This window comes from Erpetoichthys calabaricus, chromosome 14 (genome assembly GCF_900747795.2).
Source record: "Erpetoichthys calabaricus chromosome 14, fErpCal1.3, whole genome shotgun sequence".
NCBI lineage: Eukaryota > Metazoa > Chordata > Cladistia > Polypteriformes > Polypteridae > Erpetoichthys > Erpetoichthys calabaricus.
In genome coordinates, this window is record NC_041407.2 from 60,106,853 (window position 1) to 60,122,967 (window position 16,115).

General features: G+C 37.2%; 1 protein-coding gene across 2 annotated transcripts in view; it reads right to left on the reverse strand.

Annotated features, from left to right (window-relative positions):
• Positions 1-13,328, reverse strand: part of LOC114643017 (nuclear GTPase SLIP-GC-like) — a 77,744-nt gene extending 64,416 nt beyond the window's left edge. Inside the window, exons 1-3 of one of the 2 annotated variants that reach the window (XM_051918739.1) lie at positions 13,161-13,321; positions 9,428-9,530; positions 3,262-4,099 (exon numbers count right to left, since the gene is read on the reverse strand). In XM_051918739.1, coding sequence (XP_051774699.1) covers positions 3,262-4,057 — 796 coding nt within the window. In that variant the 5' untranslated portion in view covers positions 4,058-4,099; positions 9,428-9,530; positions 13,161-13,321. Of the gene's footprint in view, positions 1-3,261; positions 4,100-9,427; positions 9,531-13,160 lie in introns of both variants that reach the window. The other variant, XM_051918738.1, reaches the window with a different exon arrangement.
• Between the last annotated feature and the right edge of the window lie 2,787 nt (positions 13,329-16,115).

Sequence of the window (16,115 nt, forward strand, 5' to 3'; positions counted from 1 at the left end):
TATTGTCACTGGCGAATATTGGGTGCTTCTCTAATGCATAAGTAAGTTTGCTTCCATGGTGCAGTGCCTGTTGTGCTCTCTGTTAGCTTATAGTACAGTATATATACTTTGTTGGTACCAGGGACTAAGGACAGGCATCCTGGCCAGGATAAAAAAAACCTGGTGCCGATTCTGACTAATTTCAGTAATTTCCAAAAATCTTGAAAAAATATTGGCTGTTCAACTTCATTCTCATTTATGTCAAAATAATCTGTATGAACAGTTCCAGTCTGGTCCCTTCTACAGTCCTTTCTACAGTACAGAAATGGCACTTATAAAAATTACTAACAACCTCTTCATGGCAGCGGATTCTGGTTTAATTACTATTCTCATCCTCCTTGATCTGAGTTCAGCCTTTGACACTATTTGTCACACTACTCTTCTCAATAGATAATCTTCGATTGGCATTACCCACACTCCACTAGATTGGTTCAGATCCTACCTCTCAGGCCGCACTCAGTTTGTTCAGCTTAAAACTTTCACATCCCAACCCACCGCTGTTACTTCAGGTGTGCCCCAGGGCTCTTTCTTGGTGCCCCTCCTTTTCATTATTTACGTCCTTCCCCTTGGAAATATCTTTCGTAAATATAACATTAGCTTCCACTGTTATGCTGTTGACACCCAGCTCTATCTCACTAGCAAACCTACTGTTTCCTTTCCACCCTCCTCACTTATTGATTGCATAGCAGAAGTCAAATCCTGGTTTTCTTCAAATTTTCTTAAATTAAATAGTGACAAAACTTTCAGTTGCTCTGCTCCGCAGCTCTGGAACTCATTATCATCCGAGTTTAGAAATATTCTTTCAAATCTAAACTTAAAGTTCATTTGTTTAAGACTGCTTTTTCTCTTTGATTACAATTGCTATGTCTGATTTGAATTTTTGTATTTTAGTTTTGTTTATAATCTGTGGTTTATCTATTGTTCGGTGTCCTAGAGTGTTTAGAAAGGCGCCTACAAATAAATAAAATGTATTATTATTATTATTATTATTAAAAGATGGATTCATACCCAGGCAGGAGGCCAGAATGGATGGACTAGGCGAACACATAAACCAGGAGTGGTTCACTTCCCCATTATGACAGGTGACAGTGTTCCTCAAGGCCGGACCAGGTTTAGGGACCTGCCGGGTGGCAGGGGAGTTGGATTCCGGAAATGCAGCCCTTTTGGAGTCTTTGGATACCAACAGAGGGTGCAGCCTGTGGGAGGGCTGCCCTGGTTTCCATACCACCGGGGCATGAAAATGGAAGCATTTCCTGGGTCATATTTAAAAGACAGCCCACTGCCTCGCTTAAATGAGTCAGAATCGGGAGGCAGCAGCAACACTTTTGGAGTTGGAAGGAGGGAATTGTGAATTGGTGTAATTTTGCTGGTGTTCTTGTGAAGAAGTGTTTTTGGCAAATAAAAATCCTTTATTTGAACCTGGAACTGTGTTGGGTATTACTGTTTCTGTGAGTTGGGGCTCAGTGGTCCCCCCCTTATGATCAGAAATTTTATGCATGCAAAAATATATTTGGATTTAAGACCATTACAAAATGTTTATCTAAAATATACAGTACATTTTTATTCAAATTAATAAAAAATTGCGATATCCCTGACAATATTTTCTTTTTCTTTATTACTTTTTAAAGTTATAGTCATTCCTCAACATGAACTCATAGAGGACAGATCTGTGCAATGAATTTGCTATAATGTTTCAGGTCCAGTGCTTTGTTCATGGTTCTTTGTATAATAATACATGCCATACTTTTCTGTCTAGTTGCTTTCTCTGTGGAATGTGTATGTTCCTTCATGGTTTATGCATATTTCCTTTGGTTTCCTCCCTACATCCAAATACGGTTTGTAGGTTAGGTGGATTGGCAATTCTAAATTGGCCTGGTAGAGGGTAAGAAAAGATGATTGCATGAGTGTGTCCACTAATAGACTGTCATTCCTTGAACTGTTAGTGTCTGCTTTCAGAATGGGCATCAGCATGGTTTTCTAATGAATATTATTTATTATATTCAGTGGTCCTCACAGTCCTCACAGGTGGTGCAGTGGTAGTGCTGCTGCTTTGCAGTAAGGAGACTGTGGAAGAGTGTGGGTTCGCTTCCTGGTTCCTCCCTGTGTTGATAGCGCTTTGAGTACTGAGAAAAGTGCTATATAAATGTAATGAATTATTATTATTATATTTGTGTCAAACCTTTCTGATGAACTAGTTGTAAGTACTTCTGCCTAATGAGTCATGTGTCCTGGGATTGAATCCTGCAGCAAATCATTGTCTCTTTGCAGTTTGCACATTCTCCAAGGGTCTATGTAGGTTCTTCAGACATTTCCTGAGACACACAGTTTCGGTTGATTAGATGCCCTAAACTGAATCCATGCTATTGTGAGTATGGTTGTGTGTGAGTGAGCTCTGTGACAGACAGATGTCCTGTTCAGGGTGGGTGCCTGCCTTGTTCTCAATGTTGTCAAGACAGTCTCTGGACCACTGCAACCCTGAAGTGGAATAACCAGGTTTGTTTTTATTATATTATGCTATGCAGTTTCATGCTGATAAAATAATGTATTCTTTTTTAACTTTCTCCATACTATAAAAGAAAGGATCATAACCAGGTTAAATTTTTCACTTTGGCCATTTCTAGTGTAACATCTTTCTGGATGTACTTGAATTTGTGTCAGAGTATTTGTGACACACATTAGTTTTGAACAAATCAAACAGAGTCATATTTGACACTCATAAGGCTAGTGCCCTATTCAATTTGATCAATTTCTATATCAATGAATGTAGAGAAAAGCCAAGCAAAATGACACCTTTTATTGGCTAACTAAAAAGATTACAATATGCAAGCTTTCGAGGCAACTCAGGCCCCTTCTTCAGGCACACCTGAAGAAGGGGCCTGAGTTGCCTCGAAAGCTTGCATATTGTAATCTTTTTAGTTAGCCAATAGAAGGTGTCATTTTACTTGGCTTTTCTCTACATTCAAAATTGGTAACACGGAACAACACCTTAGTACTACAGATGTATCAATGAATACAGTTTCAGCGTTTCAGACCCCAGATGTTCCAAAATATTTCAAATAAAAGTTGCAGTATATGAAAAAGATCTACAATTTCTTTTATTGCCTTCTTTTTGAGTTCTCCCATTATTTCCTCTCTATTTTTGGTACAGTGATATAAGGTGCCCACCTTAACAGTATGTAATTGATGAAATTATTAACTTTTCATAACTGACTTGGTCCTTACCTGTCTGTTGAAATGGGACTTTAAAGTGGGTATCAACTTCTTCAGCAGTTGTGAAGTTTAAAACGTCATTAGAATGAATCTGAGAAACATCTTGAGTTTGCTCTGAGGAACTAGGTGTGGTGTATCCATTACAAGCAACTTTCTTCCCAGTAAAAAGAGTATTATTATCATTAGGTAAGGGTGTTGAGCTCATGGGGACATCATTGGTTAACTCTGAAATATCTTTGCTGGAAGTGGGAAATGACTCTGCAAATGTGATTGCTGCTTCAAGGTCTTCAGGCTGCAACATGTGTAACTGGACCTGGGTTTCTTTTGGTAATATAGTCACAAATTGTTCCAATACAATCTTGTCTAGTAATTTCATTTTTTCTGCTTCTATGGGCTTAAGCCACTGGATTGCTAAATCCTTTAGCTTCAAAGCAGCAAAGCGGGGTGACTCACCAGGATGCAACTTTAGTGAACGAAACTGCTGTCTATGTATGTCAGATGTTGACCTGTAGCAATGAAGAATGGCTTCTTTGACTTGAGAATAAGACATTGCATGAGAATCATTCAAACCAGCATAGGCCAACTGGGCTTCACCACATAGAAGTGAAGCTAATCTTGGGGACCATGTCTCTTCAGGCCAATTGTAGTGCCGTGCCATACGCTCAAATGTTTTCAGGAAGGCCTCGGGGTCATCCTGTGGGGTCATCTTAGCTAAAGTAGCTTGCAACAGGCCAGTCAACTTTTCAATTCCTTCCTGTTGTGCACTTATCAACTGTTCAAACATTTTCTTGATGTCATTTGATTCCATTGTTTTAGAAAATTCTTCGGCACTCCTACCTCCTCCTAAAATCTTGAAAAGAGACTTATTAAGTCAGAAACAAATAAATTTGAAAGATACAGAATTTATATACATATTTATAAAATGGGAAGAGTTTAACATTTAGAATGGGGGACCAGAGGAAACAAAAAATATATATTATTATATACCGTTATATATTTACATCGTATCCCAAGTGAAATATTGTGGATTTTTCATCATTTAAAGATACAATACAAAACTAAATCTCACTTACATTAGTCTGTTTAAATGGTGAAATTACAAAAATGTATAAAAGTATCATTAACTTTATTTGTGGCAATATATGTGCAGTAACTTCTTATTTTATAAACAAGTTAGAAAATGTCTACAGGATGTAACATTCGGGAGCATTTTGGGATTGGGCAAACTCTTTCGAAAGTGTGTTTCTCATTTTTATTTACTTTATTACACACAAATTCTTTTTTATAAAATATTTTATAACAGTGGTGTGCAAGACGTGTGACCACTGCACTACTGTTTTTACAGGCAACCCATTCAGACGTATGCTGGGGCCAAAAAGACACATGCAACTCTGGCCACTTTAATAGCTCAAACTGACTAGTGAGGATCTGTTTGCAAATAGGAGCAGCAACCTGACACATAAAAAAGGAAAATACTGTACACAAAATATACAAGTTAAAGTGGCCTCTCTAAAGCTGAATTTGAAACCGTAAACTAATACATAATTGAAGTCATACAGAAAATTTCTGTTTTTTGTAAGGATAAGAGACATGCAGGAGAGAGTTGTTTAGGGTAAGATGGATTTATTTATGATTTTCATTGAGCTTTAGCTTTTTTACAGTAGCCATGGCTTTACAAAAACATTTGAGTAAAAAGTACTCTTTATTGGACATTTTTTTTAGGAACATAATGAATTTTTTGGGGGGGGGGGGTCCCAGCTCCATTACACATTACACAGGATTTATAAACATAGTTAAAGATTTGAGTCTTAATGAAAATTATTAAGTTTAACATAATACATCATTATTGAATTACAGATTATTAGTATTTTAATATTTATAAAAGATGTATTTGCTACATAATGAAGAATAAGACTCAAGGAAATATTATGAAGGCGGCACGGTGGCGCAGTGGTAGCGCTGCTGCCTCGCAGTTAGGAGAGCCGGGTTTGCTTCCTAGGTCCTCCGGGAGTTTGCATGTTCTCCCCGTGTCTGCGTAAGTTTCCTTCAGTTGCTCCGGTTTCCTCCCACAGTCCAAAGACATGCAGGTTAGGTGGATTGGTGATCCTAAATTGTCCCTACCTTGTGCTTGGTGTGTGGGTGTGTTTGTGTGTGTCCTGCGGTGGGTTGGCACCCTGCCCGGGATTGGTTCCTGCCTTGTGCCCTGTTTTGGCTGGGATTGGCTCCAGCAGACCCCCGTGACACTGTGTTCGGATTCAGCGGGTTGGAAAATGGATGGATGGATGAAATATTATGATTACCTTTATAGTAAAAGAATAATTTTAACATACATTTTTCATTAATATTGTGAAAGTCAGAGTATAAAACATTTATAGCATAGTCATCATCATCACATAAATTGCGCAAGGAAACACAAAACTAAGACCAGGGTTCTCTGTACTTACAAGAAATTTGTTAGAAACAGCATGTGGTATAGTGGGTGCCCGGCTCTAATCAAACAGCCAGTTTTTAAATAAATAATCTCAGCACTTGCGGCTTAAAATGGGGGTATGGTAGTGTGGCCAGAGTGGTTCCTGGTACAGGCATGGCCGTTTCTACACTGAAGTGCACAGGTGAGGAGTTGCCCATGTCCATAATTGAGCTGCTAATCGCCACACCAGTGCCATGTCCCCATTATAAATAGGAGGAGCACGAGTACGAAGGGGAAAAGAAAAAGATCGGAGATCATAGGTTAATGGAAAGAAGAAGAAGAAGAAGGCAGGAGATGCAGAGAGCCATTGTGGGAGTGAGCAACTGAGCGAGAGCAGGCTCGCTGGTGGATGCAGGAAGCTGGGATGGGAGCACCTCAGCAGGAGTGTTTGGCCGACACTTGGTGGGTGCAGTAGGAAGGGGTCGCTCCAGCTGAGCGATCTCCAAGAGCTGGACTGACCAAGAAGGTGGTTGGCTCGCCGCAGAAGGCAGCGGGAGTCAGTGAGACTTGGGAGAATGAGCCCCAGCATGAACACCCTGGTTGATGGGGAACCTGAGTACTGGTCCGGTGGGAGCTGTACATATCCAGGGGACAGAAGGCTACCGGACCGGTAGAAGGCAGCTGCACCTGCTGATAGGGCAACTCCCCTGTTGCAGGGCCCGTATGGGAGAAGCAGGGGAGCTGTCAGTTGAACTGAGAAGGCACCAGGTTTTTATAAAGGACAGTTTCCTGCCATTGTTTTAACGGCTTTGATTTTTGTTTTTTATTTTAACCTCAACTTTTATTTACCCTGTTTTTATGGATTATTTATTTTTTGACCATTTTGAAGCACTGTACTTTGGACACTGTTTGGATTTGCACTTTTGCACCTTTACACCATCACCTTGCTCAGTTTGATTTGTCTTCATTGCACAGCTCATCCGATTACGTTACCAATGGTGTTGGGTCGGAGAGACTCCCAAATTGGAAGAGGGAGCATGGAGCAGGACCCGCATCGTCGCACAGAAGCCTACCATTCAGAAACCAAGAGAAACCAAAAGGACCTATGCATTGATTTGTTAAAAATTCATATTTTATTATACTACAGGTTATTTCTGATTGATAAACACTTAATACTGTATATTACATTAACACAAATTCTGATTTATGACTGTTTGCCAAAGAATTTGCACAGGGTTTTAAGTAATCAGTAGATGTTGGGACACCTGTGCAAATCGTTGGCTTCTACTTGTAAGGTTTAATTTACTTTAATTGCTGCAAAACATCTGTAGGTTTGTAATATTTTTAAATGTACTTTTTTTGAAATTTTACTTTTTTATACTAAATAAACTTGAAATTTAAAACATCTGGCAGTTTACTACTTACATTTTCACCTTTTTAGGTCATTCATTTCCTTTCAACTGATTACATTTGAAGAAAAACTATAAAAAATTGAGGTTTTCCAAAACTGTTGACTGGTGGTGGGGGTGGGGGGGGGGGGGGGGGGGTCGCCATAATTGTTGTTTATCAAAGACACCATTTACTACAACAGCAATAGCAGAAAAAAAATATAGCCATATTTATCCTATCTGGAAAGATACCAGAGAGTGAAGTACGTACAATAATGGTGTGTATTCTGCATCCAGGCTGTAGATTGTTACAGCGGTTAATATTGAATCTCAGGTTAATTCCTGCTTTCTCTGGAATACCTCTGGTTTTAAAGTCCAAATTCAGAATTATAAATTGAGCAAGAACCCAGTATGAATGCCAGTAGGTATGGGCATGAATGTCCCCGAAGATGGCTTGATGTCCCATATAGTAATGGATGACTTCTTGTGCCCAACAGCACCAGTATAGGTCCTGTCACACCTTTAAACCTCTACTAAATAAGAATTCTCCAAAAACAATGACTGTCTTAAATGTGAACCTATAACAACAAAAATGTGATTCAGTGTTTTTTGATTATGAAAGAGTACACTGCTTTTGTTTTGTATTCAGGGCTGGACTGAGAAGCTAACCCAGGATTTTTTATGAATGAGGAGACAGTAGATTCAGCTTTTATACATACATTTTACTCTTACATTTTAGTCAGAAGACAACCTCTGATAAAGTGTGGAACAACACTTCATAAATGTAAACACTATAATAACAATAAGTACAATATTTTATAATAATAACAAAAAATATCAATTTCCTATCCCCACTTACAACTACCTACAACTCTACATGCTGTACTGTCAATCTTTGTACCTGTTGCCCGCTCAGAATAACTGCCTTCTTGCAATGTCAAATCTGTTATTTTTATGCATCTTTCGGCCTCTTTTTCAAGATTTTTTCTTTCTTTCCCTCTCTTTCCCGTTCCCTCTCAGCTCCACCCTTTCTCTTGACTCCATTTCAAATTCTTTCTAAATAATGGTAGCGTCACTACATGAACACCTGTCTCACCGCACTATTCTTCTGAGTTGTGTATGAACCGCCACAGTTGAAATGGTGATCGTTTTATTCTATTTCACGAATAAAAAAAAAATAAAATAAAACATTTTGTATAGCCTATTTAGTCACTCTGAGGGAAAAAGGAAAACAAACGTCAAAAATGTGACCATACGTTACACTTCATTAATATTTGAAACAAAAATAAAGCAAAATATATACATAGTAACAAATACCAAAACCCATACAACATCCAAATATAATTCAAAGTATATTATAAACTTTTAAACATTCTTCATATATGACTTTAATCACAAAAGTACCAAATATACGTGTGATGTCTGTGCAGAAGCGGATGTGGGGGGTTGTAGGAGGAAAACGGAAGTATTGGTTGTTGGTGTGGATGTTAAATAAAGAAAAGATAGTTAAGCATTACACGTGTGTGAACCACTATTTCTGATACAACAGTATGCGCCTCTCATCATAGCGCTCCTATTTAATTATCAGAGCGCGAGACGCACACAAAGTAAAAACTTGAACAAAAATAAGAAACCATAAAAGAAATCCTCCAACATTAAACCAAAAGGATTTGTGCCCACTACAGAGCAATAACGCCTGCTCATTTTCCAGTATGATAACATTATATAATTTCACCATTAGTTTATTTCACTGGTTGCTCTGAATACTAGGCCAGGCCAGGCAGCTGGCCATGGGGAAAGCTCCCACTGATTGTAAACGTCAGTACGGCTCTATTTGTATTCAATTCCTGAAATTTGGTGGACAAAACAGTGTTTCAAAATTTACAAAAACATAGAAATATTTTCAGTCTGTTAAACAAAACTCAAAACTACCAGGTTGCCAAGATGTAATAATTCAATTCATATATGACATTTACAAAATGCTGCTTTATGCTAAATGTTAAGCGAAGACATATTTCTTTTAACCTATTTTAACTAATTAATTAACATTAAAATATATGATGATTAAAGTTTATTTATGCACATGAAATATAAGTTGTTCATAAACAAAAATATAAAGGATGACTCATGATTTTTATATACATAAACAGTTGGTTCTTAAAATAATATACTGACACACTAATGTCAAATCACAAACATTACAGAATCAACTGCATACCAAAGATAAATAAAATGGCACTTCAATAAATCCCACGTTTCTAAAACAAACCTTAAATGAATTATTTAAAAATAATGTATTTTAATATGAAATGGACAGATGAATGTTTAAAAATAAAATCTGAGAATATTCAGTATATACTGTATGGCAGTGTTTACCAACCTTGGTCCTGTGGCCCTCCTGTCGCTGCAGGTTTTTGTTCTAACCAGCTTCTGTTTCTAATCGGACTCCTGGGCTAATTAAGTGATGTTTTATTTCCCAAGTTCTGTGTTGGTAAAAAAATATATATATATATATTAAAATGTACCAAGCAGTTATATGTGAATAATGTATTTTTTTAAACAATATTTTCCATTTGATTTTCATTCTACTTTTCTAGGTGTTCTAACTGTTTAATTAATCCATTATTTACTAATTAGTGGGTCTGATGCTAAAGTAGTTGCAGCCTTTCATTATTTAGTGTTGTTTGCCAGTGTGTCTGCTCTGCTCATTTTTAATTGTCATTAATAAGACACAACGAAGGGGAAAAAACTGCACAGAGAAAGGGCAAAGTATAATGAAATCAACAAAAGAGAGTTAAACATTTAAATCCATAGCAAAAGCAGAAATATTTCTAAATGTCTTATAAATGTAAAATCATGCTGCTGTGCTTTTCTGAATGTCGAATAAAAGAAAAATAATACCAGCTAATTAAATGAGATCAGTGCTATCAGGTGTTGTCACTGATTAGGAATGTGGTTGGAACAAAAACCTGCAGCCAGTGTGCCCCCAGGACTGAGTTTGGGAAACTCTGCTGTATGGGATGCAAATGTAGTATTTAAGAAACAAAGCAGATACTTTGCTAAAAAATATGAGAACAATTTACTTAGTTAATACATAATGGATTTTACTATAGAGTTATATGGTAAAAGTTTACTCATTTTCTGCCCAGTAATGAGAGAATCTTGAGCAAGGGTCCATGTGGTATAGAGGGTACACAGCTCTCTAAGCAAAGGCCAGTTTTTAGATAACTAAATAATGTCCTGGTGGTTGTGGCTGTAGCGGGTCTCAGGGCGATCTGCGGTGTGTCCGTTTCTCACCTAAGTGGATAGGTGAGGGACTGCCCACATCCGTGATTGTTCCTGGGGCTGCTAATTAGTCGCAGCTGCTATGCCCTTTTGACATATAAGAAGCGCGAGCCGACTAAGGAAGGGAGAACAAGAAAGGAATAAAAAGAAAAGAGAAGGAAACAGAGGTTGCAGGAAGTGAACAAGTGAGAAAGAAAGCCAGTGCGGGAGAGCAAGAGAGAGAGAGAGCGAAGGCTCACATGCAGCTGTGCAAGCAGCCTGGGTGTTTGGCCGACACCCAGGGTGTAGTAGTTGTGGTTGCTCCTGCAGAGTTTATTTTTATGAAAGACGGGAGTGACCGGAAGGCAGATGACTCTCTGCGTAAGGCAGCGGGATTTGGGACTTGAGATGTGGTGTCCCCGGCGTGAGAGCCTTGGTCGTTGTGGAATCCCAAGTCGCTGTTCGTAGAGCCTACCAGAGCCTGGGATTGGTAAGGTGACCGACCAGCAGGAAAGTGGACAGAGGGCCAGCAGCAGGTAAGGCGACTCCCCTGTTAAGAAGCCCAGATGGGAGGAGTAGGGGAGTTGCCACAGGAAAGAAGACACAGGACTTTGTTGCATTTTTAAAAGATTGCTTCCTGCATTATTTTAACTTCGTTGTTTTTAGAAGATTTGTTCTGTTTAATTTTAACCTCCACAATCACACTTGTTTTAATGGATTATTTATTTAATGCCTTTTGAATGCACTGCACTCTTTATTTTGAACACCTTTGTTTTTGTTGTTTGATTTTAAATAAAAGCACTTTGCACTTTTTCATCATCCCCTTCCTATGTTGTTGCCTCACTGTCTAGCTCATCGGTAGCATTACCGACAGTGTAGGGTTCAAGGGCTCCCGAACAGCAGATGGGAGCATGGAGCAGAACCCGCATCGTCACAGTCCATCCAACCATACAATCTGCAGAAACACGTTAAAAGAGTAAAGAAGAAATTTTAAGAGAGGAAATGGGAAGATAACTCCACACTGGCAGTGCTTCAGTTGGTCTTTAAGTTGATCTTCACTGCACACATTCATGGCCCAGTCAAGCACCAAAGAGATTTATCAAATTAATTAGGACAATAAGGCATTTAGAACTAAAATAATCCATTAGTTATAATAATTATTTAAACAGACCAAAGCTTTTGTAACAGTTTTACAGCTGAAGGTGTATGTTGGTCCACACAGGAATTATTTTCATCTGTGCAAAGTCAGTGGAAATATTAAACAAATAAATTTAGCCTTACGCTTCTTCAGCCCACCAATTCACTGAGTTATTAAACTAAAGATATATTCTTCCATATCAAGAATAAATTGATATTGTGTTATCATGTTTTAAGATAACAAATGGCTTTGCTGCAGGATGATTATTTGCTACACATTATCCTGAAGGTTTGAACACTTACATGATTAGAGTCTGTAGTACTAGGGTGTTGTACCGTGTTAGCCATTATGAATGTAGAGAAAAGCCAAGCAAAATGACACCTTTTATAGGCTCACTAAAAAGATTACAACATGCAAGCTTTCAAGGCAACTCAGGCCCCTTCTTCAGGCAAGATGTAATCAAAAAGAAGGGGCCTGAGTTGCCTTGAAAGCTTGCATGTTGTAATCTTTTTAGTGAGCCTATAAAAGGTGTCATTTCGCTTGGCTTTTCTCTACATGATTAAAGTCTGAAATGCAATGACAAGTAATATTTAGTACTAAACAGCAGGTGGCAGTATTGGACTTTAAGAGACATTATTTTCACCCTGCAGATGGTAATGTTAGATCATGGGTGATAAGCTCCGATCCTGGGGGGCAGTTCAGCTGCTTTTCGTAACTAGCAACTAATTACTGCTGCTACTTGAACATACTTCTATTACCTTAATTTTAATGGATTTGCCTTCTGAGATTCTAGAACTTTAATTGTTTCATTTTCCTTAAATTCATTACGGTTGTCCCTTCAGATCTATGATATAAAAGCATTGAAGAAACAAAGTGTTCTATTAAAAATACAAGTAATTTATTTATTTATTTAAATATATTTGCAAGGAACCATCCATCAACAAATCCATCCATCCATCCATCCCTCTATATTCTAACTACAGGGTCACGGGGATCTGCATGTCTCTGGACTGTGGGAGGAAACCCACACAGACACAGGGAGAACATGCAAACTCCATGCAGGGAATACCCAGGAAGCGAACCCGGGTCTCCTAACTATGAGGTAGCAGCGCTACCCACTGCGCCACCATGCTGCCCTCAACAAATCCTAAATTGTCAAATGGTGACAGGATATGATATATTCTCTAAGCATCAAATGGAATTGTAGTTGTAATTCTTTTGTAATGCTTTGTTGCTTTTAAAAGAAAAGGAGTGGCTGTGGATCACAGTGAAGAGAATCAAAACACATAAAACACTTTTAAGTATACAAGTGGTGATTTGGAAGCAATTAGTTCTTAATAGGAAAAAACTGAATACAACATATGAGGTTTAAAATATTAAAGGAAACATTAAATAATAAAATGTAAAAATTACAAAATTTAAATATATGTAAAAAATAAAGTGAATATTTACTGGTCTCTTTCTATTTAGATTTTGTCTTTTTTTAAAGTTTTTTTTTTTTAAATATCATTGTTGAAAACAGAATTCTCTTTTTTGTAATTTAACTTAGATTAGCTTTTTCAGTGGATGGGGTAATTCATCATTATTATAAGTAATCACACTACTAGCCAAGTTAACTCTAACAAAGACAATAAGTAATACAGTTACACAAAACAAATAACTACTCTAACACCATGTAATGCAAATTACCAAAAAATAAAAGGTTTCCTACCACTTGAGGTGCTTTAATTAAATGTTATTTTCCTTTGTTTTTGTAAGTGATAAAGATCCACAAACCTCACCAATCATCATGTTCACATCCACTGAAAACTGAATGCATCTTTTCCTTTTTATAAAGTGTACAGCTAAATTTATAGTCTATCACCAGCAGCTTTTCCTGGATATAATTACCATGACCACACCTTTTGTACAGAAGAGAAACTCAAAATATATTTGCTTGTCACATCATGTACTTCCGTATTGTGCCTTAACTGAGGAAACTGAAAGTTATTGTTCACTGTTTCATGAAATGAAAGCAGACAAACAAATTGTATTTATTTATCATTTATTTATCTTTTAAATAAGAGAAATTATATAAGATTGGTTTACTGTATATATGGCTTCTACTTTACAGTACAGACAATTCTAAGGAAATTTATGTGACAGCAGAAACCTTGTTTCTCTATCTTCCCACATTTTACATTCTCAATGTAACTTGTGTTCATATCAAGGGTAATCATTGTGCAACTTCTGCTCTTAAAAAAAAAACTAGATATTTTTAAATATAGTATGTACTCCTTCTCAACCACTCAGATATGCTTTTGAACAGCATCTGGTGATGCCGCCTCTGCGTAGTATCAAATCTCAGTCCATGCACTCTTCATGTATAGCTCCTGACTGGCAGAACGAGTTGCCCACCTCCATTTAAAACTCTGACTCCCTCAATATGTTCAAGAAGCATTTGAAAACTCTTTTGTTTGACACATTTTTGTCTAAGTTTGTAAATTTGGGTATTGTAGCTCTTCACTTGTGGAAATCAATTTTGTAAACTTGATCTGTAACACTTGTTCCCAAACTGTCCCCAGACTGATGTTACTCGATTATGTGGACCTCTTTTGCAAGTCGTTTTGGAAGAAGTATCAGTTAAGCAAATACATGTAAATGTGAATATAAAATATGTAGAAGGGTAATGTTTACTTCTAGAAGACAAGAGAAGCTGACTGATGAAGATTGAAACTTTACTACTGTGACCACAGGCACACCATGTTTCCAAGAGGGTACAGGGAAAGCTGCACAGCCAATCCAAACAAAATGATCACAAATGTGTGGATAATTATTGACCTACCCTCATATATATGCAGTATATTTTGCTAGAGTCATCATTAGTGGAATTTATTTACACATTTTAAAGATTCACTTACTACTTTTGATACATGTTTTGGGTGTCACATTAGCAACATTTGTTGAAGCAAAGCCAACAGTTTTTTATTATTTTAACTATAACTGAAAAAAGTCTAACATTGTTGTTCATTCAACGTAAATTTTCTCTTTCAAGCAACTTAAGATTAGTCATTTAGTGTTGTAGCTTGAAATATTTGGTTTCAGATCTCAATCAAAGTAAAAAAAAATAGTTTGTACCAAAGTAAGTTATGGTGGAGGGAATAAACATAAAAATCCTATTTCAGTTAACATAATATTTTAGGTTGTTTGTGTGCTGTGTGAGAGGGGCCGTTTGTATATTCTTCCGGTTGAACTTTCCAGCGTTCTGGCTTTCCAACTGCCAAAAAAGAAGAACACTTTCCCGAGTGGAGTGGACGTGGCTATACAGGTCTGGTCATTTTCAGCAGGAGACTTTTATAACGGAGGATTTCTGGTAAGTAACCCTGTTTCTCAACTGCTAATTTTAAGTATAAGAACTCGTAATAAAACATACTTTCAAAAAAGCTGCAGAAACGTTTAATAATTTTTTGTTGTACATTTAAGATTTACACTGCAAAATGCGTGTATATTTGCACTAGATTTTTAAATAAATGTAAGAAGTACAGCATTGGAATGTGTTATGTTCATAATATTTCTAATAGCATAAAAACAGGTTATGACCAATAAACCATTTTTAATTGTAACAATTTTAAAAATAGATTTACTTCAGTATAAAACAAGCGAATTACACCCAATCACTCTAAATGATTTGCCTCAACTTAAAAAATAGATTTACTTCAGTATAAAACACGTGAATTGCACCCAATCACTCTAAATGATTTGCCTCAACTTAAAAATTGTGGGTTCAATAAGATAAAAAAAATTATATTGGTTCAGATTGAAAATATTAAGTGTGAATCATTACCTTAATTGTTTCAAGTTGAATGGAGGTTATACTTTTTTCAGGCATATGACCAACAGTTGCATGTAACACATCAATATGTCATAACCAAGGTGACAAGCCAGACAGGGCTATTTTTGAATACTTTCCTGAGGTAAATAAACAAAAACAACGGACTTGGGTCATAATCATATCTTTAGGGTGGTAACACTGCGCAACAATTTTTTTGAAAAGTCTTGCTTATTGAAACGTTTTTGCTGATTGTGACATGTCTGGGTATGCACAGATATAGTTTTGGTTTTACTGCATCACGTAGGAACTCTGAGAAATAGACATTTATATGTTTACTGACAATAACATATTTAGTCATGTTTATGTTTCACATAAGCTATTAAATTCAACAGAATTAAAAGTGTTCTGCTCCTTATTTTCTTTTGTATTCAATGTCTGGTGCATCACATTGCAGTGTCCAACAGTAGTCAGCAAGCATTGATGGATTCCATTTGCCCTGGGATTGTTTTTCCATTGTAGCAATGTCCTGGTGAAACCTTTCACCATATTCGTCACCGACAGCACTAAGATTTGTGGGGAAGAAGTTCAAGTGTGAGTGGAGGAAATGAATATTGGGTGACATGTTGCAGTTCATTGTCTTGTATGCTTTGAGAAGTTTGTCTACCAGCTGAATGTAGTTTGGGGCTCTGTAATTGCCCAGAAAATTGTTAACAACGTTTTTGAAAGCTTTCCAGGCAATTTTTTCCAGCCCAACTAACAGACCTTCAAACCGCTTGTCACTCATAACATGTCTGATCTGGGGGCCAGCAAAAATGCCCTCTTTGATCTTTGCGTCAGTTATTCTTGGGAACATCT